Below are 23,248 nucleotides of genomic sequence, written 5' to 3'. Positions count from 1 at the left end.
AGTTGTGTTCTGGCCCAAATACAAGATGACATTTTCCTCCAAATGAGGCAACGGGACATTACGTTGAGCCCAAGACATCTGCGCACAATTACACAGCACTGAGTGATGCCCTCCGGTTTGTTTGTGGCCTTCTGCTGCTGCTGCTTGCTTGGCAAGTTTCTCCAAGTACGTTTATAATGTCTCTTTGTCTGTTTGGCAGCCATAACTTTTATACGGCTGCCACTAAAACGCCTGCTGGTCCACGTTTTGGCAGGCTTGCAACCAGTAAAGAGAAGATAAAATATCCCTTCATGCTTTGCTGTTCCTATAGTGCGCCTTTAAAAAGCTGTCCTTCTTTCATTTCTGCCGAGGTTCGGAACTAAGTGAGTCACTTTAGTAAAGTGCATAAACAAAAATGTAATTAAGCTTCTGGAAAGCTGTTTTCATTAAAAGTTTATATGCACAAACAATATGATGTGGTGAATTATATACACCGCATCAACGTCTGAATGTCTTACAAACTGAACCCGTAATAAAAAGTTGGAGTAGTACTTTATTAGGACACGAGTACCGCTCTGCAAAAACTGCTATGATGATGATTATTATTTTTAAGTGCCACAACATTCGTGAAAACTCACCAAAATTTGCAAGCACGTCAAATCTGGAGAAAAATGTGATACAACCAAAACTCACTCTTTAGTGCCCCCTTTTAATGTATAAAATAATTAATATTAATTAATATATTCATTCATTCATTCATTTTTTACCGCTTTTTCCTCACCAGGGTCGCTGGGGATGCTGGAGCCTATCCCAGCAATCTTCGGGCGAGAGGCGGGGTACAGCCAATGACAGGGCACATAAAGTATTCCCGTAAAGTGGGATTTCTTATTCATAAATGTGGATATTTTCATGTTTAGAGCATAGAAAACCTGGTTATAACCTTCAAAATATGGCTTTTAACACTATTAGAGCCCTCTAGACATGAAATAACACACCTATAGTCACCCTAATAGTCATCTATTATAGTAAACATTCATTCATTTTCTACCGCTTATCCTCACGAGGGTCATGGGGGGTGCTGGAGCCTATCCCAGCTGTCTTCGGGCGAGAGGTGGCGTACAGACAATCACAGGGCACATAAAGTATTCCCGTAAAGTGGGATTTCTTATTCATAAATGTGGATATTTTCATGGTGAGAGCATAGAAAACCTGGTTATAACCTTCTAAATATGGCTTTTAACACTATTAGAGCCCTCTAGACATGAAATAACACCCCTATAGTCACCATTCATTCATTTTCATTTTCTGTTCATTTTTGCCTCCTGCCTTTGTCCCTGCACATTGTCGACTGGCCATTTAGTTATGTGACCAAGTCACTCGACCAATGGGGATTCGAACCCAGGTCTTCCTGATCTCCTGACTGTGTGGCCCTCGTACGGCCCTTAAGTTAATACATTCATTCATTTTCTAGCATAGAAAACCTGGTTACGACCTTCTAAATATGGCTTTTAACACTATTAGAGCCCTCTAGACATGAAATAACACCCCTATAGTCACCCTAACAGTCATCTATTATAGTAAACATCAATTCATTTTCTACCGCGAAAGCGCTGGGGGTGCTGGAGCCTATCCCAGCTGTCTTTGGGCGAGAGGCAGGGTACACCCTGGACTGGTGGCCAGCCAATCACAGGGCACATATAGACAAACAACCATTCACACTCACATTCATACCTATGGACAATTTGGAGTCGCCAATTAACCGAGCATGTTTTTGGAATGTGGGAGGAGACCGGAGTACCAGGAGAAAACCCACGCATGCATGGGGAGAACATGCAAACAGAGGGTGGAATTGAACCCTGGTCTCCTAGCTGTGAGGTCTGCGCGCTAACCACTCAAGCCGTGCCGCCCCTATATAATATAATATAATAATAAAATAGCCCATGCCACCAATTTGTCACCAAATTTGGGAGAGGGCGCACAAAAAAGTCAAACAGGAAGTTGTCCATATTTGTTTTTAATTTGACATTGTTGTCCCGTATTTATTATCTTTGTCGTGTGGTGATAAAATAACACGACAATAACCTTTACGTAACCTCATGCCTGCCATGTAATAACTGATATATGATACACGCAAAAGAATGAAGGACCTAGTAGGGACCTATTTAGAGTGGAAAAAAAAATCATTTAATTCATTTTTATCCAATTTTCGAGCTCAATCTATTGCTTTTTCAGATGCATCAGCCCGAGGGTTGGAAAATTAATCCTGGAATCCTGAAAGAGACAGCTGAATATTTATGTGCGGCTTATTTCATGCAAAGGGGAATTGCGATGGATTTATGGTTTAATATTCAACGTCATCTTATAAAAAGAGCAGACAAAAAATGATACTATATTGCGTCAATTAAAAAAAAAAAACATAAGAGAAAATTATTGATACAATTCTGGACAGAGAAGACCGACCATTTGAAAGACGAGTGAGGGAAGCCATCTACATTAAGGTGGAGAAGCCATGCCTGAACCGAGGGGGACACCAGATTTGTCCCACATACAACGTTGTCCTTTCATACCTTCCTAAAAGATTAAATTATTTAGCCTCTAACAAATACACAAGGCGGCAAAACCACCTTTGCTTCAGGTGAGTCCGTGACCATCATTGCATCTGAATGTCATGCTAACAAAGCTGATACCACCCAAACAACCACAACTGGCGGGCAGACGCCCTACTCCATTGTAGCCCAACGACACCACCACAAAAGATCGAAAAAGATCTGGACATGCCTCCTTTAAAGGATTAATACACTCACTGGATCTTGCACCGAGTTCTCATCCCTGCTGAGAATACAATGACTATAATACAGTCACCCCTTGTTTATTTCATTTTAATTTAAAAGTTCATTTCGGGAGGGACATTGCATGTTGAAATGTAAACACACCAGAGTCTAGCCAAAGGCTAATTTCCATCTGTAATCTCTCTACATTTAAACAAACAATATTAAAACACAACAATACATAGCAATACATAATAAGACGTACATGTACAATATCTTCCATCACATTCAATTGCATCTAGTATATAGAAATATTTGTAAGATGACACGTGAGTGACTGTTATATTGACTAATAACGTCCTGCGGTTTCTCATTGTTGAGTTGATTCCTAGCTCATGATTGGTTGCTGTCGGGCTTGTGCACGCAACAATATGCCACTTTATGGCGTGGATATGTGTGGCTTATTCACAGATATGTTTTTTCCTCAAAATTTAGTGGGTAAGAATTAGACACGGGAATTTATTGTCATTTATATTTTGTAAGAATCTGACAGCGATTTTCCCCGATTTTTTTTTCTCCCCCAAACACTTTAGTCAATGGTTTCTATTGGCTTGAGAGCTGAAGGACGGGTAAGTAACCAGTACTCAAGCAGTACTCCGTGTCGAAAACTTTCTAGATTCAACTCTTGACACTTTTTTTGTTACCGTTGAATGAAAGCGTTGGATCTGAGATCATTTCAAGGTATTTACTCTTTGACAACATCAAGCTCTTTTCCATTCAAGAGAATGTTCCACCAAAGTATCTCCCGTCGACATTTAGTAAACGGAGAATAAGGCGATGTTGAGTACAAGTTGCTTCCTGGGTACATATTACTGCATCATCTGTGTACATTTGTGTATGTTCGTTAATAGTGGTGCAGCCTGGGGGTCATTTGTGGCAAATTCAAAGAATACAATTTAAAAAGAAGACCAAAAGAAAACAAACATGGAAAAATCTACAGTAATTTTCCCAGAATAAAGATAAATTATGAGGAATAACATTGCATATAATTGAAATATTAAATATTTTTTTCAATAAACAACAAATAAAGTTGTCATTTTTAGAAAGGTTGCAGAAAATGTTGTAATGTTACAAGAATAAAGTCATAATATGGGAATAAAAGTTCAAAATCAAAAGATAATAAAGTCAAAATATTAAGAGAAAAAAGTCATATTCTAACAAGATATGTTGCAATTTTCCGAGAATAAACTCATAATGTTCTAAACAAAATTCTGTAATTTTAGTACCATGGTGTTGAAATATTAAGCAAAAGTTATGAGACACAAAGAAAACAGCAAAGTTGTAATTAACAAAAATAAATCAAATTAGCTTATATATGCGTATTTTCTGACTAATAGGTTGTATTCAATCACAGTATATTTTTGAAAAATCGTGATAGAAAAAACGAAATCGTAAGGAAAGAGCTGTTTTTGTTTCCATTTTCTCATGTACTCCAGATCATTATCATTATTGTCATTATGTTACTTCATGATTTGCAATTTTCTCCCAAAACACTATAAGGCAGTAGTGTTTTCCACAACTTTTTACCAACTAGCTATTTAGCTTCCTGTGTGACAATATCAATTGAAACAATGTTTTCATCAATATTCTTTATTAAAACATAATTGGCCTCCCACTGGTAAATAATGCACAGGGTAATCATAGCAACAACAATATTAAGAATAATACAAATTATAATCAGAATGAACTGAATAAAGGTATTTTTGTTTATTTGTATGTATTTGATTTTCTTTTGTTTATCCGTCAACAAAACATTGATGCTGTGTTTTCTCTCATTTTCAAAGTTTGTTTTCAGGAATGTACAGTTAAGAAAAAAAAAACTAAATTTTTTATTTTTCGTGACATCACAACATATTTTTTTCACTTCACACACACACACACACACACACACACACACACACACACACACACACACACACACTTGCATGTATTACAAAATGGTCTGTAATAAACAAAGCACACACACACACACATTTGCAGGCGTACATAGTCTATATACTTGAGTGCATGCACTTTCACTGTGTGCGATGCACACTGTGTGTACTTGTGTGACTGTGCGCTCGCAGTGGACGGTCCAGCGGTGCTGTGGTGCTTCTCTTTAATCAAACCCCGTAGTTCCAAAAGCGTCACACCGCCTGAGGCTGCGGCTTCCACAAACACCGTCACACCAGGCCAAGCGTCGGTCCGCCATCGACCTCGCTGCGGCACAGCACACAGAGAGCAGCTTGCCAAGGCTGCTTGTCACAGTCTGCTCCTCTTTGCCCCACGACTGGAGGGCATCGAGAAGCTAAGTGGTCCCTTTTTTTTTTTTTTTTTTGGTGCAGGTACTCAAAAGGGAAAAGCCACATTAAAATGTGACCTTTTGAAAAATAGAAGCTACTCACAGAGGGGAGGGCCGACTCTCACCATTTACACAACATAAATTTTCTGCTCTGCTGAGTTCAGGAGTCTCTTGATACAGTTTGAACTTTTAAAACCTCAGAAGAGTTAAAAACACAAGTGTTTAAAATGTTTTTTTTCTGTCTCCAGCGTCAAGTGAAGCTTTAATGTAAACATAAATTCATGTTCCTTGGATTATTTCTCCTTTGTAACACTGCTTCTTGCCAGTACATTTGGAAAGCCCTTTAATTGCCCTTTATAAGATGCTGCATTTGGGGGATAAGCAGCAACCACTGGGTATGAACGTTGCCAAAAAGTTCATGTTGCTTGTTTTATCGGTAACAAGGAAAAGACAACATAACTTCAATCGAAGAAGCGTACACATCCACAACAGACTGGTCACACACTGCTGTGGGACGGCATTCCACTCCTTAACCAGTTGAAGCAATTTAGGTTTGGAGTTGCCAACTTTGACAAATAAATAAGGGAAAACTTGTTGGCAAAGCGAGCCGACCAGATTATCTCTGACCCTACCGACATGTTTTGGAGGAATAAGAATACAGTGGAGGTTTTTTTTTCGGATAGGAAAGTCTGCGCTTCTCGTCTTAGGCTCGACCTCGATTATGGGGAAGATGATTGATGTATGGATTGATGGACCACAAGCCATGTTTTCCATGCACAAAATTAAGTGTTACTCTAGCAGTGAAATGCTGAGGTTCTCATTGGGAGTGACCAGGATGGATAGGATCAGGAACAAAGTACATCAAAGGGACATTACATGTTAGAGGTCTTCGAGATTAAGTCATTGAGGACAGACTGAATATATTGATAGAAGGATGCTGCGTTTAGAGCTGCCAGGAAGGAGGCGTAGAGGAAGACATGAGGGTAGTTGGTGTAAAAGAGAGACAGATACAGAAGACCTTGGATGGAAAACAGAAGGGTTGGATGGAGGCAGTTGGAGGCAGTTGATTTGCTGTGGCGACCCCTGAAGGGAAAAGCCGAAAGAGACTGAAGAAGAAGAAGACCCTGACTGTACGGATCCATCTTCCATAGACAGAATCTGGACTCGGTGCTGAACAGAACGTTTCTCCACATGTTTAGGTTCTAGTGTAGGTATTGCCTAATTAACTGGCGGTACCAGAACATCAAGAGTCACAGTTCAGATATGGCATGTTATACATATACTCAGTAATGGAGATACTGGCACACAAAAATTAGGTGTTACTCTATGCTGAGGTTCTCATTGGGAGTGACCAGGATGGATAGGATCAAGAACGAGTACAGCAAAGGGACATTATATGTTAGAGGCCTTCGAGATTAAGTCATTGAGGACAGAGTGAATATGCATTTAGCCAAAACAGAAAGACTCTATGGATCCATCTTCCATAGACAGAATCTGGATTTGGTGCTGAACAGAACGTTTCTCCACATGATAAGGTTCTAGTGTAGGTATTGCCTAATTAACTGGTGGTACATCAAAACAAGAGTTATTGGCTGTTTGACATAGGCAGTATAGATCTGGCATGTTATGCATATACTCAGTGGTGCTGATCCTGTTCCACAAATGAGTTATCCTATAAAAGGAGTTAGCTTCCCAAACTAGCAAAAAGCATCGTTACCAGAGATTTAATCTACCAAAACACAAACTTCTCAACTTTTTGTTCTATCGTTAAAACTCACAGGTTGAATCATGTTGCTGGTTAATCCACATTCTAGGATCGTCCACACAGTGGAAAACGGTGGCGGTCATGTGTCAATGACGTCCTGCGCCAGTGTAGGTTCATGCGGCAAAGTGGTGGCGTTGGGCAGAGTCTGCGTGTGGCTGACAGAGTTCTGCTGCATCTCCATCGCCATGGCGTTTTGAGGGTGAGGGAACTCCTTCACCTGCTTGCGGTACTCCAGAAAGGTGGATGCTTTAGTGGCGATGGCGACCACGTTCTTGCCGACAAAGATGGTTGAAACCCGGCTGTCCTGAAAGAGCACCATGTTGACGCCTCTTATGAGGATGGTGACCATGTTGATGGTGACCAAGCTGAGAATCGGGTAGAGCATCATCTTCTGAGGGGTCATGTGCTCGCCCTGCATGCTGATCTCGCTGAGTGACACGCAGGGCAGGATGAGCAGCAAGATGTAGCAGTAGAAGAACATCAGACCTTCTGCCCAGATGGGCAGGCCTGTGCGTTGGGGCTCCCACAGGTTGGCTTGAATGTCCAGAAGATCAAGCAAGTCCAGCGCCACCCAGAAGAGACGGCTCCGCATGTCTTCCTTCTTGCGGAAAGTTCTCACATATTCCATGCTATCAAGAGCCACAAGAACCAAATACAAACCGGGAACGCACACCGATAAAAGTAACGTCAATGCTTTCCGTGCCACCGTCTCCAGACTCTTCCTGTCGGCTTTGCAATTCTGGAAAACAAAGTAGAGCTTGATCTCCAGCACAAAGATGTACAGGAACCAGAGGATCATGGCGTATCCTCGCCTGGCCGTGCGCACCTCGGCTCCGACCCACACGGCTACGTATCGCAGCACGATGAGGAAGCACACATCGCCGACCAGCACGATGATACACACGCCGATCTTCCTGGGCCCCTGGTTCTGCTCCACCAGGTAGGCGTCCATGAAGGCCATGCTGGTCATGATGACAATAGTGGTTAAGCACACGTGGCGTTTGTCGGGGGGCGGCAACACCATGGCGAGGGCACCGGCGGGCTCTCAATCAATTTTTAAGAACTTGTTGGGAGTGTTCTACTACATGGAGGCAGAGCGGTATGTGGAATCAGCACGAGTGCGAGAACATCACTTGGTTACTCGGTGCACTTCCATCGATTTCTCAGTGCCCCCCCCCCCCCTTCCCTGTGGTCTACAACTGACACGCCATGACTGATAGTAATCCACACGGACTCCCAGAGTGGGCTTTGTCTAACAAACATGTGATGGAATTGCTGCACTGCAGTTGACTGTTGAGAGAGGAGTTTATTTGTGTATAGGAGACAATGTACAAAGCGGTGATCCGGTTCGTGGATTTATGCATGTGCACGCCCGTGATGCAAATCACACCGCGTCAAGAATTCCTGCACGGGTTCTTCCTGCGGTGTGTGTGAAGGGAGACGGAGGAGAGAGCGAGGAGTCTGCAGTGGCCTGGAGCCTCCCCCCTCCCAACGGCGCCATAAATCACAGAGACAGCAGGTCAACGGCTCGTGAGGCCTTGCGTCCGATGCCGGCATCCCCGCGGGGAGGCTTTTACACTGGGCTGAATATCCATCCTCGGTCCCCTCCTCCTCCTTCTCCTACTCGTCTTCCGCTTCTTTTTGCCACGTGGCAGCTACTCCTCACCCTGAAGGAGGAAGATGGAATGAAGAGGAGGTTGGGGGGGGGTGTGATGGGAAGGAGAAGGGCGAGAGAGAGAGAAAGCTGTCAGCACCACAGGGTATATAACATAGTTGTCATTGCCAGCAGCGACTTGCACACATGAGGAGCCAAGTGATGTGTCAGCTTGGCTGCAGTGCAAGACGCAGGACAAGACAAGGTATCATCACGCTGCTTCACCTTTTCCCTCCGTGGCGTGTCACGGTGTCTCTGGTCATCAAGCTGCTTCTTATCCTCAAATGAATTTCTATTTGGCACAACATAACCCAGGAGTTGTCAATTTGGCAGCAGAATCAACAGAAGAGATTATTCAAAAGTGCCATACTGTATAGTGCCAACTTAGCCTATATATATATATATATATATATATATATATCTCCTTTCGCTTTATTTTTCCGCAACATTACCCTACACCAGGGGTCTCAAACTCAATTTACTTGGGGGCCACTGGAGCTCGGGTCTGGGTGAGACTGGGCTGCATCAGGTTTTCCCCCCAAAAAAAACAACAAAAAAACACATTTATTAAAAACAAAAAAAATTAAAAAACTTTGCTTTGGTTCCAATTTTCTACAATAAAAGCTTTGATAAAACATTCCACTGTTCTCAAATATCTTCATTTTTATTTTTCTACACAAAATAAGATGAAAAATAAATAAACAAATCAAGAATAAAGAAAATCAATCACAGTAATAAATATAATAATAATAATAATAAAACGGCAAATAATAAAAACTTAAGAAACCACATATAGTTGGTGGGTGGACAAATTATTTTTTTCAGATTAAAATGAACAAAGCATTATTAGAGCCCTGTAGACATGACAAAACACGACTATAGTCACATTTATACTCTTTTTATTTACAACATATTGCGCAACTGCAAGGTCTTGAGACACATGCTAACTCGCAAACTAGCGACCTAAACGGTAGCCTTCGAGTTATTTCCTTTAAACTTAAATAGCCAAAAACTTACCACTTCCACATGGATAGGGAGGATAACTATTAACAGTTATTTAACCTTTAACATGAACATTAATCAAACGTAATCATTTTTTCTGGGTACATGATACCATACAGCATCCATATCAAACTTGTGCGGGCCGCACTAACATTAAACTTTCATATCAAGGTGTCTCAATTAGATGAGTCTTGGAAACCGGAAGACGACGTTTTGTCGTCCATTCCCATCTGGATGCACAGTGTTCCGAAGCAAATTCCAAAGCCCTGCTGTAGGCAGGTCTGTTATTCATTCATGTTGTTCCAATTGCATGCTGATAGGCAGAGTGGGGGGCAGCACCTGAACGCCACTTCATCAGTGGTGCTGCTGTTGTTAACACTGGGGGAAAAAACTGTATACAAAATACTCAAACCTCTTCAAACTTATCCTGGACTGACTGCCAGTCAATCACAATTTGAGTCTAGCATCCAATAGATCTTCTCCTTACTGTGAGGTTGACATACTTACTGTACTGCTGTTATTTTTCCATAAAGTACACAAAAAATGGGTGTGAAAAAGTGTAACAGCGTAACTGGTTATTTACCGTTTAAAACTTTTGAAAATGCAAAATTGGGACCTTGCTTGAAGACATGCCGTGTTTCCCACAGGACTGCTATCTATTTGTTTCTAATTTGCATAATTGGCCGAGACGCATTTGCATGTAATTGGAATGGACGCTGTAGGAAAAAGGAATAATGCTGTGTGAGACAAAAAGTGAGTTAAAAAAACATAAAAAGCACAACAAACAGTTTGTAGTGCTACAAATTAACTTTCTTTTGTTGCTTTTTTGTGTTTTTTTTTTTTTTTTTTTTGAGAAGCCCACACCTCGTTGAGAAGAGCCATTGTCTTTGTATTTTGTGGCGTATGAGACGGAGTCCCATTATAATGTGTTTAACATTAAAGCAAACCGCTAGCGACTTCATATTTCTTTCCCAGTCAAAGTCCTCCATCTTGATTTGAGGGACTTAAATTGGCGGTAACTAAGCATGATGACCTTTTTGAGACACAAGAAAAATTAACTTTTACGAGTAGGCTATTTTTCATTTTTAGTGCTCGCCCCCCTTGGAGAACACTAAAGGATAAATGTGGCGTTACAATACATGACCCCTAATTCTTGATGCTGTCGCTGGAGACCCTGTTTAAGATGAGCAACACGGTGCCAAACGAGCCTCATTAGTAATCCAAGCATGCTTTTGAATGCATAAAACCCATTATGTAGAACAGAGCCTAAGAGAGAGATTACACTCCTAAAATGGTGATTAATTGGCTGATTAGGAAAATGCTGCGGATCATTTACAGGCGACGAGGAAGACTGCACTCGCGTATAGACGGGGGCATCGCCTCACGATTTAAATGCCGCTCATCTTCAGGAAGGGGCGAGACTTTCGTCACCTAATGAACTGATCATAGGATCGGATGAGATGAAGGTGGTGCTCTTTGGAACAAGAACATCATCAAAGGGGAAGAATGATTGCTAGGGGCATGCAATACTAGCAGCTGTTTGGTGTTTGGTGTTTCCCACAGGACTGTAATCTATTTGTGGTGGCACCCGTGCTGCTTGTTGAGAAGAGCAATATGCGAGTCTCCAAAAATACCCAATAAAACCCGACAATTTGTTGAGGAGACTTGTGTATCGTTCAAGTATGGCGACCATGCATGCAGGCAATGTATGAAGACACTGATACTGATACCCTTCTAATATGAGTTGCTAGGCCACCATTAAACATGATGATTTATGATAATGGTTTTAATTCATTTGAACATGCATCAGATTACAATTGAATGCATCACATAGTCAGTTCACAGTTCCACATGTCCAAGAGGAGTAGGAAGAAGCAAAGCTTATTAAATCCTACCCCTCCATCTGGTACTTTTACAATCAGGAACTGTTACATTTGTCACTTCCTGCTTTCCTAATGTCATTTGTTTTTTGTTTTTTAAAAAATGTATACATTTTTGTATACATTTCTTAAATTTTTTAAATTTTTTAATTTTTTTTTTAAATTTTTTATTTTTTGTCCCGTACCTGTAACTGTTACATTTGTTCACTTCCTGCTTTAATATAATTTAAATTATTTTTTTTAATTAAAATTTATTTTCATTTTTATTTAAATTTTAATAAAGGATGTCCACATTATGGTTCGAAAGTGAGGGAAACCTTTTAAATTTTAATTTTAATTTTAATTTTAATTTTAATTTTAATTTTAATTTTAATTTTAATTTTAATTTTAATTTTAATTTTAATTTTAATTTTAATTTTAATTTTAAAATAATAAATACGAGGTGATATGACCATCCAATGACATAATGGGTACCATAGTAAGTGTCAATACAGTGATATATATAGCACATCATGACTGGTTCAAGACTCTTCATCCTTGTATTTAGCAAACATCAACTGCTTGTATTGTTTCTTGAATTGGCTCATCGTTGTGCATTGTTTGATTTCCTTACTCAATCCATTCCATAGTTTGATTCCACATACTGAAATGCTATGGCTTTTTAACGTAGTCCTAGCATATAAGTGTTTCAATGTAGTTCTTCCCTGAGATCATATTTCTCCTCTCTTGTAGAGAAGTATTGGATGACATTTTTAGGAAATTGGTTATTTTTAGCCTTATGTATTATTTTAGCTGTTTGAAGATGAACTATATCAGCAAGTTGAAGTATTTGTGATTTTAGAAATAAGGAGTTAGTATGTTCTCTGTTGGCGGCATTATGAATTACCCTTACTGACCTTTTTTTGCAGTACATTTAGTGAGTGAAGATTTATTTTATAGTTATTAGCCCATATTTCCACACAGTAAGTAAGATATGGTAGAACCAGAAAGCAATAAAGAGTGTGGAGTGATTTCTGATTGAGAACAATATTTGCTTTGTTCAATATTGAAATATTTCTGGTCACCATTGTTGCAGCCTAATACTATAATTTCAGTTTCTTCAGGAGTTCCTGTTGATGAACTGGTACTACAGTAAATTAAGACACTCGGTGTAATTCATGCCTAAATTACTTCCACTCTTGGTCGATTGTTTATCTAGAAGTGCACTTAGTGATAATAAAGTCTTTCAAGTGAGTGCCGGGAGCCATCACCTGTTTACTGTACAATCATTTCATTGTGCAGCTTTGGGATGTTGCTCCTCTACCTGTTGCCTTCAAAAGAACTCTGTCTTTGCTTTAGGCCACGTTGCTATGCATCTTGTTAAATCCCAAAGCTCAACTTCTTCTCACACTTTCCTTTTTCCTCCCCCCTTAAATCCCCCGGATGATCAAATGCTCACATCAGTAATAACAGCTCCGCAGCAGGGGGAAGTGCATGTGGAGTGTTCCATTGGGTACGATTTATTTTATGGTGTCTTGGTTAGGTCCAAAATGGGACGCATATGTCATCGCGGCTGCTGGCCACTTTCATCATAAGCAATGTGTGCTCTGGACCATTTTTTTTTGCGTTTTATGGAGAGCTCGGCTAGTTTTTTAGTGAGATTTCCTTGAAGACGAGGTATGATTCGAACACGTCTCAATTGAATGCATACAGCAGTGTACATTGGATGAGAGATATTTAAAATTTCTCTCATGACAGGATTTCAATTTGTCGGGCACATCACGTCATTCACAGTCCAGGAGCCTGAAACTGCAATACCCGCATCCATCTTGTTCTGATTAGAACACAGCAAAGTGCGATAACCCCGGATCGAAACACATCTCACTCTCATTCCCTCAAATCACTTGGGGACTCGCTGTGTTTACTAATCATATTAAAGCAATCCCCTTGGGACTCTGGTCTGGTCTGAGGCTGGTCTTGATGTGTGTACATTTGGAGTTTTGAGTCATTTTGACTAGTCTAGGTTAGTTGGTAGGTATGGTGGGTTCATACATTCCTATGCATTAATTAATATGCATTAATTACACAAAAAATGTTACGTAATTACCGTATTTTCCGGACTACAAGTCACTCCGGAGTATAAGTCGCACAAGGCTAAAAATGCATATAATTAGGCAGAAAAAAAAACATACATAAGTCGCACTGGAGTATAAGTCGCATTTTTTTTACGTATTTTTTTTCATAATTTATTTTACAAACTACTTGACCAAAACAGACATTACGTCAGTCAACAGTTTTTTCATTTATAAGTCACTCTGGAGTATAAGTTGCATTTTTTTCGTAATTAAAAAAAAACAACATTTTTTGTAATTTTGTTTTTTTTTTGTAATTTTTTTTGTATTTTTTTTTCATATTTTTTGCATAATTTATTTGACAAACTACCTAACCAAAAGGCAAGTTCTACCAATAAAAGACTAGAGAACAGGCTGAATAGGTGTAAGATATGCTAACACAATGGTTATTCAGCTACACAAAAAATAAACATGAACAGAAAAGGTGTCCAGTGTTTATGTAACAAGCAGTTTTTTTCATTTATAAGTCACTCTGGAGTATAAGTCGCATTTTTTTCGTAATTAAAAAAAAAAAAAAAATCGTAATTTTTGCGTAATTTATTTTACAAACTACTTGACCAAAACAGACATTATGTCCTTTTGTAAGGCAAGTTCTAACAATAAAAGAATGTGAAGGTGTCCAGTGTTTATGTAACAAACAGTTTTTTCATTTTTTCATAAGTTGCATTTTTTTTCGTAATTTTTGTAATTTTTTCGTAGTTTATTTTACAAACTACTTGACCAAAACAGACATTACATCCTCTTGGAAGGCAAGTTCTAACAATAAAAGAATAGAGAACAGGCTGAATAGGTGTAAGATATGCTAATACAATGGTTATTCAGCTACACAAAAAATAAACATGAACAGAAAAGGTGTCCAGTGTTTGTGTAACAAACGAGTTTTTCATTTATAAGTTGCTCTGGAGTATAAGTCGCAGGAACAGCCAACCTATGAAAAAAAGTGCGACTTATAGTCTGGAAAATATGGTAGTTGGCGCCATGGTTCTTCTTTTTTTCTCTTTGGGCTTTTCCTTACAGGGGGGTCACCACAGCAAATCAATCCTCATAAACCTTCCTCTTTGGTCTTCTTCTACGCCTCCTACCTGGCAGCTCTAAACGCAGCATCCTTCTCCCAAAATATTCACTATCTCTCCTCCGGACATGTCCCAACCATCTCAGTCTGGCCTCTCTGACTTTATCTCCAAGGCCCCTAACATTTAATGTCTCTCTGATGGACTCGTTCCTGATCCTATCTATCCTGGTCACTCCCAATCAGAACCTCAGCATCCACAGTTTTGTATACCTTTTCTTTCATTTTAGCTGAAAGTCTTCTATTACACATTACATATTTTCCCCATTCTTCTTTCACCTCATCGTTGTTCCCACATGTGAAGCGGTCCGTGAACTAAAAAAAAAAAAAAAGGGTGGGGACCATTGAGTTGGCTTAAGAGATATCTCAGATGTGACGATGCTCATCTCCCAATTTAAAAGTGGTTGGTTCGTTTCTCCGTCCTCCTATGACAATGTTATAGTACCCTTGGGCAGGAAGTGAAAACAATTTATAATTCATCAATAAAATAAGTCATGAAAGGCAGTTTAGCGTATTTAATAAACCTGAGATAAGACCTGTTCCATAAGAAATGTGTCCTTAAACGACTCCTGTGGTGCTTTGTTTACAAAATAAAATTTAAATGAAATTAACTTGACCTTCTTGAGTGGTGTTGCTAAGAGTGTGTAGCATAGAATCAATTGAATGAAGCTGAAATACTAATGTGTCTGTGACGGGTAGAGCCCAGTGTGCCGCAGTGACTCAACATCAAAGTGACGTGCAGCCCCCCTGACATCCCCATCACAAATGACTGCTCTGCCGATGAGACAAGACCCTTGTTCACTCTCGCGCCCCCCCTTAAAAAAAAAAAAGAGCTCGGTTCATGCACCATCTCCAGTAAGATGAGATTTTCTCTCGCTTTCCGTCATTTCTTATTGAGGGTTCTTGTCATCATTTTTAAAAGGAAATCTTGTCCCGTGGTTTAGTGACTACCGGTGATTCATAAATGGAGCATGTAATGCAGTACTTTCAGTTTAGAATGTAAGCCCTTCGTGTCTTCTTCAAATATGAATGACATTCACCGCACGGGTCCTCGCTCTTCCTTGTGATGGCAGCAGATCCTCACCGCCCGACTAACCACCAACTGGCTTTAGTCTGACCCATTTAAATTCATTGTGCTGCATTTGTTTTTCTCATTGTCGGTGCACACAACTGGTTGGTTTAACCCTCCTCTTGAGCTTCTCCCTCTCGGTTTACATTTTAATGCATATAAAAAAATCACATAACATTTGTTTATTGCATTAAGGCCTTTTGACTTCATCAGGAAACTCTATTTCAACAAAATAAAACCAAAAAATATATATTTTTACTAAATTTTGAAATGGTCTGGTTGAAATTATGACCACTGTATTGTTAGGGTCGGTTTTGACCCGGTTATAATAATATGATTATAAAGTTTATGGCAAACACTGAAAGGAAAAAGTAGAAATTTCAGTTTATACTAAAGTTCTGTTGCTGAAAACAATAACTTTTTTTTTTTTTTACCTTTTCTTGACATTAATATATATGGGTCAAAATTCACCCAAACACCATAGATCAGGGGTCTCAAACATGCGGCCCGCGGGCCAAATGTGGTTCGCCGGGCACTAGTTTGAGGCCCCCGCCTTGATATGAAAGTTTAATGTTAGTGCGGCCTGCGCAAGTTTGATATGGATGCTGTATGGTATCATGTACCCAGAAAAAATTATTACGTTTGATTAATGTTCATGTTAAAGGTTAAATAACTGTTAATAGTTATCCTCCCTATCCGTGTGGAAGTGGTAAGTTTTTGGCTATTTAAGTTGAAAGGAAATAACTTGAAGGCTACCATTTAGGTCGCTAGCTCTCTAGTTTGCGAGTTAGCATGTGTCTCAAGACCCTACAGTTGCGCAATATGTTGTAAATAAAAAGAGTATAAATGTGACTATAGTCGTGTTTTGTCATGTCTACAGGGCTATAATAATGCTTTGTTCATTTTAATCTGAAAAAAATAATTTGTCTACTCACCAACTAATTGTGGTTTCTTAAGTTTTTATTATTTGCTGTTTTATTATTATTATTATTATATTTATTTATTACTGTGATTGATTTTCTTTATTCTTATTTGTTTATTTTTCATCTTATTTTGTGTAGAAAAATAAAAATTAAGATATTTGAGAACAGTGGAATGTTTTATCAGAGCTTTTATTGTAGAAAATCGGAACCAAAGCACTGAAAAATTTGTATATTTTTTGTTTTTAATAAATGCATTTGTTTTTTTTTGGAAAACCTGATGCGGCCCAGCCTTGCCCAGACCCTAGCTTCTGTGACCCCCAGGTAAATTGAGTTTGAGACCCCTGCCAGATGTTTCTTTAGTGATTAATACTAAAATGAGAAAATAAATAAAACTAATTGATTTAAGAGATATGTTCTATAGCCCTCAGTAATAGCCAGGTAACAAAATAATTCAATTTATTAATATAATTCTTTTGAGGTTCATTTTACCATTTTTGGAAATTGAAATGGAGGGGTATAGTGACAAAAAAAGGCCTCCATGCCCACATCAAAAGTATTAAAACCAACATTTTCATGAACGAGGAAGCCTAAGAAGGTAACCAAGACATGAGAAGCAAATTTGATGGTAACTTATTGTTTTTAGTGTATTTTATAGCTGATTTAATACATGGGTAATACAAAACCGAGAAAACCGTTAACATGAGAGATGATACCAGAAATCTAACACAAGAGGAAAGTTAAATGTTCCTTTGGTAATTATCCAACAGATTGCCAGTGTGATGGAGCTTGGCTATTTACTGTATAAGCAAGTCTAATTATTATTATAAGCATCAGTCAGGAGATTGAGGGTAGACTCGCATTGAAAAGCCCCAAGACTCTTTTGTGTCTGACGTCGTGTGCAGTGATGGAGTATTTCAGTGTCATGTCAGCCTGAGTTGATGTGATGTTGCCTTGTCGCCACAGGGATGAGGTAACGTAAGGAGCAGCGAGGCTGAGGACACGGTGAAGCCCGTTTACAATCGTCGCTAAGCGAGCGAGCCACCTTGTGTCAAGCTGCTACACGCTTCGTGTTTTATTGAATAACTGTTAGTTTCTCTTTTCCACTTGGGTGGGATGCAACTTTCACACCCCCGCCGTTTATGAACTGATGTCGAGTACTTATTGTCACTTCAGCCATATTGGATTGATCAACATGAATAATGCATTTTTGCATGCATGGCATCCATTTTGACCCCTGAATATGCTTCATTTTATGTTTATGTTTTTGTGTTGATTCCCAAGAAAATGTATGTTTGTGTGTGGTGGGGGAGGGGTGCGGGGGGTGGGTGGCAACAACCAAAGCATCGGGATTAGGAACCGGAACGGAGTCGTTCATATGCCAATGATGCCCAACCCTACACATCAGGCACTAAAAATAAAAGCAGGTGTGTCCAACGTGCGGCCCAGGGCCTATAAGTTGGCAGGGCTCATTTTTTCTTGGCCCGCAGGAAATTGTAGACAAAACAAAAAACAAAGCAAAAATAGAAATAGAGCAAAATGCATATCGTAACAACCAAAGCATCAGGATTGAGAATCATTAGGAACCGGAATGGAGTCGTTCACATGCCAACGATGCCCAACCCGACACATCACGCACGAAAAATAAAAGCAGGTGTGTCCAACGTGCGGCCCAGGACCTATAAGTTGGCAGGGCTCATTTTTTCATGGCCCGCAGGACATTGTAGACAAAACAAAAAACAAAGCAAAAATGGAAATAGAGCAAAATGCATATTGTAACAAAAAAAAACCTGCCATTTTGATATCAATAGCAAACAATAACACCAAGATTTATCTTTGAGTATGTATCATGTTTAGTTTTTTGCCTTTATGCAAAATAAAAACTGCAGTCCTTCTCCATTTTTGCCACTCCCTTTGTAGGCATCATAAAACAACTTCCATGCAATTTGCAGATGGTTCAGTTTTTGTGCAACATTTAAGGTATGACCTTTTAGGGTAGTGGTGCAACCTTTTGGAGAAAGTGTGTCCTTATCATTGCTTCTGAAAATGTTCCCAGACCAGTCGTGACCTGAGTGGAATACAACTAAATCAGCCTAATGTATACAGCCATGGTCAAAAACATTAGCATCTATAGCATGCCGATATTTATGGCCATGACTTTCATTACCTTCAATTTTCATATAAACATTGAAGCCTCGCCCTGTTAAAACGCCCCCACACACCCCCATCACTTAAATTCCCACGTGCACTGATGCAAGAGTCTACCATGTATGTATATTGATCCAGCCCTCGTTCGTATTAATTCCTCTAACAATAATTTGGGCATGTGTACAGTTCACTTGAGCAAGATCAATGTGATCTTTGTGTCAATAACCTAACCTGCCACCTCCCAGCATGCACTTTGGCTGTTCTTCCATCTGCGTTTAACCATCACCATGTCAAATCTGGCCACCCTGAGGGAGATGGTATCCGTACCCCGATTCAAGTCACGCTGCTTTAGCTGCTTGCTCTATTTCACTCGAGGGTAAAATGACTTTTCAAAGACAAATGTCTCGCAGGTCATTTTCAGTATTCCTCGTGTGTGCGTTGCATAAATACACGTGTGCTAAAAATAAAAGTTACGATCATCCCAGTTGGAGTTAAAACACTAAAACTATTGAAGAATATCAAAATGATAAATAACCAAAATTTTGGAGGTGCAAAGACTTCATGAGCCTTCAAGAGTTTGCATAAAAAATGCACACACCTGCCGCTTTCAACGTCACCTGGGAGGCAAAAGGAGCACAAAGAGCAAAGGGATGGTAGAAAAGAGATACAGGAACATGTGATTGATTAAATGGCAAAAGAGATGTGATACGAAGAGGGTTTGATGTGTCGCTAATGAGCCGGGAGTTATAATGGATTGCTTAGCAGAGGCAACAGATGTAAATATTACCTTCTGAGGATTAATGGGCTTTGGAGAAAAAATATTTTGGTAGTTTTGTAATTGTAAATGATTCATTTTATACAGGTGACTGTATTATTTACCTGTTGAGTTGCTTGTGGGTCATGGGGTTCTTGATCTTTTCTGTGACGTGATATAAGCATTTTGATAAAACTCTTTTTGATCTCTCACACACAAACATACACACAGTGCTTGTTTTCAGGAGTTGAACCATGCTTTGCAGGGTAATGGAATGAAAAACAATATTTCACTAAGGATTAGATTGCTGGTTTCATGTGCAAATCACCGTGTTAAACTTCTTGCCAATGCCAGTGTTTCAGTGGCAGTGCAGTCTGTCCGGACTCGACCTGAAAAGCGATGCACAATATGAATATGATACTAAATCCAATTATTTTTCCCAGTGGACGACTTGGTGTGAAGCACTTGTTCGCTACCAATTTGTATAGAAGCCCTCTTTGTCTGTATGCATGGTATAGTTCATGTACGGTATGTTTTCTGAGCATTATTGGATGCTTTTGCAGTGACTTTTGATCCGATTGATCGGCCATTGATTTAGTATTGATGGATTTCTTTTTTTTATTTGTTTATTATTTATTTATTTATTTTTTATTAATTTTTTTTTTCTGTAAAAAAAAAAAAACACGCCGACAAATGCCAGAGCTGGATCACTGCCTCGTCAAACCTGTTGGTGTTTTGACTTTTTTCGCATCTTTCCTTACACGCTTGGCCTATAGCTGTCACTGCTGGCATCTAACTAGCCAGCCAGTTAGAATAATCCGCCTTGCTTTTCATCTTCTGACTCCAAATATGACTTTTTAGACTTTTTTTTGTTTTTAACACAAACAAGCACTGTAGTTAGTTTTTGTCCCACGGGGAAGTGGATATTATCACGTTCAAGGTGGTACGCAGCAACTTTTGTGTCACTGAACAAGTTAGCTCTTTTATTGTCATAAATGGGTATTCGTGAGCTGTAAGGTGCATTTTTTTTTTGCTAGCACAAGGAGAAAATCAAATGCAGTAGTTGCCGTATAATCTAGTGGAAAAAGTACAGAAATTCAGTCGATTAATATTCATATTGTTTTGTTTTCTGTTTTTGTGACTTTTATACCCAAGAGCCCAAAGAGAATACAGTGCGCGGTGTCTTGACAATACAAGAAATCTATTATTCTACACCATTCCCAAATATGCATACATACAATGACTCCTGGCTGCAATTCCATCTCCCATGATCCCAGAGAAGCAGCCTTTATGCTCAGTGCGGGAATGTTATACGAAGCATGATGGTCTGAGAGAGAAATGGTTTCTTGTTCTAAAGCTTCTTCGACAAACAGCCATACTGGGAAAATAGAGGCTGGGGTTACCGGTAGTTGATAATTGCTTGTTAGATCTGTGTTAGATGTGCGTAACATAGAATTTCCGATTTTTTTGTTACAAACAACCTCAGTAGTTTTCAAAGAGATAAACATTTGAAGAGTCATAAGGTTGAAACCTATGCTACTTTATCTTTCAAGCGTCAGAATCTGGTTTTGTTGCTATGGTCTAAGGAGGAAAAAACGGAGTACCCGGAGAAAACCCACACATGCATGGGGAGAACATGCAAACTCCACACAGAGATGGCCGAAGGTGGAATTGAACTCGGGTATCCTAGCTGTGAGGCCTCCGCGCGGACTAATAATCCAGGCTAACATACATGAAATTGGTAAAGATGTGTTTTATAGTACCAGACCTTCCTGGAAGTGGTCCAGAATGGCCCCCAGACAGTCCTCTATTTGGAACATACCTTAATGGTGGACAGTTATAACCTTAGTTATGACATTTAGAAACAATTAAGGCTATTTCTCTCCGTACACTGATCATACGGTGAGGTAATTATGTCACAGTTGTCACTCTGCAAATCAGTTCATATAGCTTACTTGGTGCAGGTAATTAACATGCTAATTGGCTACACAGTATTTGGCAACATCACCTGCACTCACGGCTGTCATATTGTTATCATTTAGGATGATCTGTGGCCCCCGTATTAATAGTGACGCATCAACCTGTCTGGTGTAAACGCTCCCATAATGTGAGCGCAACCCCCCCCCCCCCCCCCCCCCCCCCCCCCCCCCATCTAAGCAGATGTGACCCATTCATGCACTTCTGGTAAGCAACACAACAATCAAGACTGAGGAGAAGCTGTGGTGGTTATTATTATTATTATTATTATTATTTTATCAAATAATGAGCTGTGAAAAGTAAAGAAAAGAAAATTAGAAATGGTTTTTCAGTAAATTATGCTTTTACAAGGGATAGGAGATATAATAAATGAGCTTCCTTCAATGGTAGCAACTCGGGCTGTATTTGACTAAGGTTGCGGGTATGCTGGAGCCTATCCCGGTGGCGAGATAGCAAATACCCTGGACTGGTTACCAGCCAATCACAGGGCACATATAGACCTAATTGGAGTCGCCATTTAGCATAACATGCATGTTTTTGGAATGTGAGAGGGATGCCCAAGCGGCCCCACGCCGACATGCAAACCACTTGTACACCGTGCAGCTCATCTGAGATAGTTGACAATCAATATTTACCTAATAACACACCGGAAATTGATTAATTGGAGGCTCTGAGAAGCAAATCTGAAGTCTGACTGCCCAATTGCTATCAGTTTGGACGTGACTGGGACCAGCACTCCTGACTCTGAAGGCCACAGGCAGATTACTTTGATATGGCGACACATAAAACTGAAACCTGACAAGTAAACACACTGCTAAATAAAGATAATATACTGTTGGGAATAAACAAACATGGAATAAATACCAGAATTCAAGTTTTTAATGTAGGTTAGTGCTTCTGGTTGGGGTTTTAGGCCAGCAGAGAAGGCTTTGCTGGCCCTGTCTGTCCCTCATCTAATCTTTCAAATGGGCTTTAAAAGGAAAATATCCCCTTTTCTCAGATATATCATCTGAATACACTTTATAGCTTAATTACTTGTTCCATTTTCTTCCTCGGTCCCTTCTCCATCTTTTATGAGGTCATGTGTAAATAGCAGTACACTCAAGTATACCAATGTGCTCTATCCACTCAAAATGCCACCTTCCCTTTTTTATTTATGCTTTGGTTGCACCTAATTAGGTCTAAAATAATTCAGGGCACGGCCTCCCATTTTCGCAAATCCTATTTTATTGTCTGTGGACAGACATGCTTGCTTAACGCTGTAGATTTTCCCTCCTACATTTGTAATATCCTTTGACAGAAACGGGGCCCCGAATGAAATGCATTTCATATTGACACGCTATTTAGTTTTTGCTAATTATAGTGCACAGTGGTCATAAATAATTCTGTGCTCTTTCGCTATCCCTCGGCCGCTCTCTTTCGTCATACCCCCCCACATATATGCAAATCTAGTATGAGATGCTTTTTAATGAGAGAAGCAGAGTAGAGGACATTGAGAAGTACATTTTTCTCTTATAGTTAAAGGCCGTTCATAAATAGTATGCCTTCACGCTGTCCTCAAATAAGTAGTTTCTGAGACTCTTGTGCCTTTGCATCCCCTTGGCAATGCTTTAATATCATAGCCACTCCGGAAAGATGGAAATATTGTCACTATTTAGAGGCAGAGGGGGCTTATCCAATGTCACAATGATGCACTGGATATAATAGAAATTGAAGATAGTGTATATAACAGGTGTCTCAAACATGCGGCCCGCGGGCCAAATGTGGCCCGCAGGACACTAGTTTGAGGCCCCCGCCTTGATATGAAAGTT

The 23,248-nt window shown here is 39.7% G+C and overlaps 1 protein-coding gene and 1 long non-coding RNA gene across 5 annotated transcripts in view; one reads left to right on the top strand and one right to left on the bottom strand.

Annotated features, from left to right (window-relative positions):
• LOC131124875 (uncharacterized) overlaps positions 1–23,248 on the top strand; it is a 174,131-nt gene that overhangs the window by 1,373 nt on the left and 149,510 nt on the right. The gene's annotated exons all lie outside the window — the stretch shown is intronic.
• The window catches only part of tmem121ab (transmembrane protein 121Ab), a 49,665-nt gene continuing 28,427 nt past the window's right edge, over positions 2,011–23,248 (bottom strand). Inside the window, exons 2-3 of one of the 2 annotated variants that reach the window (XM_058065798.1) lie at positions 8,733–8,799; positions 2,011–8,520 (exon numbers count right to left, since the gene is read on the bottom strand). In XM_058065798.1, the coding sequence (XP_057921781.1) occupies positions 6,933–7,877 (945 nt within the window). In that variant the 5' untranslated portion in view covers positions 7,878–8,520; positions 8,733–8,799 and the 3' untranslated portion in view covers positions 2,011–6,932. The remainder of the gene's footprint in view (positions 8,521–8,732; positions 8,800–23,248) is intronic. The other variant, XM_058065788.1, reaches the window with a different exon arrangement.

This window comes from Doryrhamphus excisus, chromosome 1, assembly GCF_030265055.1.
Source record: "Doryrhamphus excisus isolate RoL2022-K1 chromosome 1, RoL_Dexc_1.0, whole genome shotgun sequence".
NCBI lineage: Eukaryota > Metazoa > Chordata > Actinopteri > Syngnathiformes > Syngnathidae > Doryrhamphus > Doryrhamphus excisus.
Note: the sequence above shows the minus strand (reverse complement) of the source record. Positions and strands in the feature narration are given on the sequence as shown.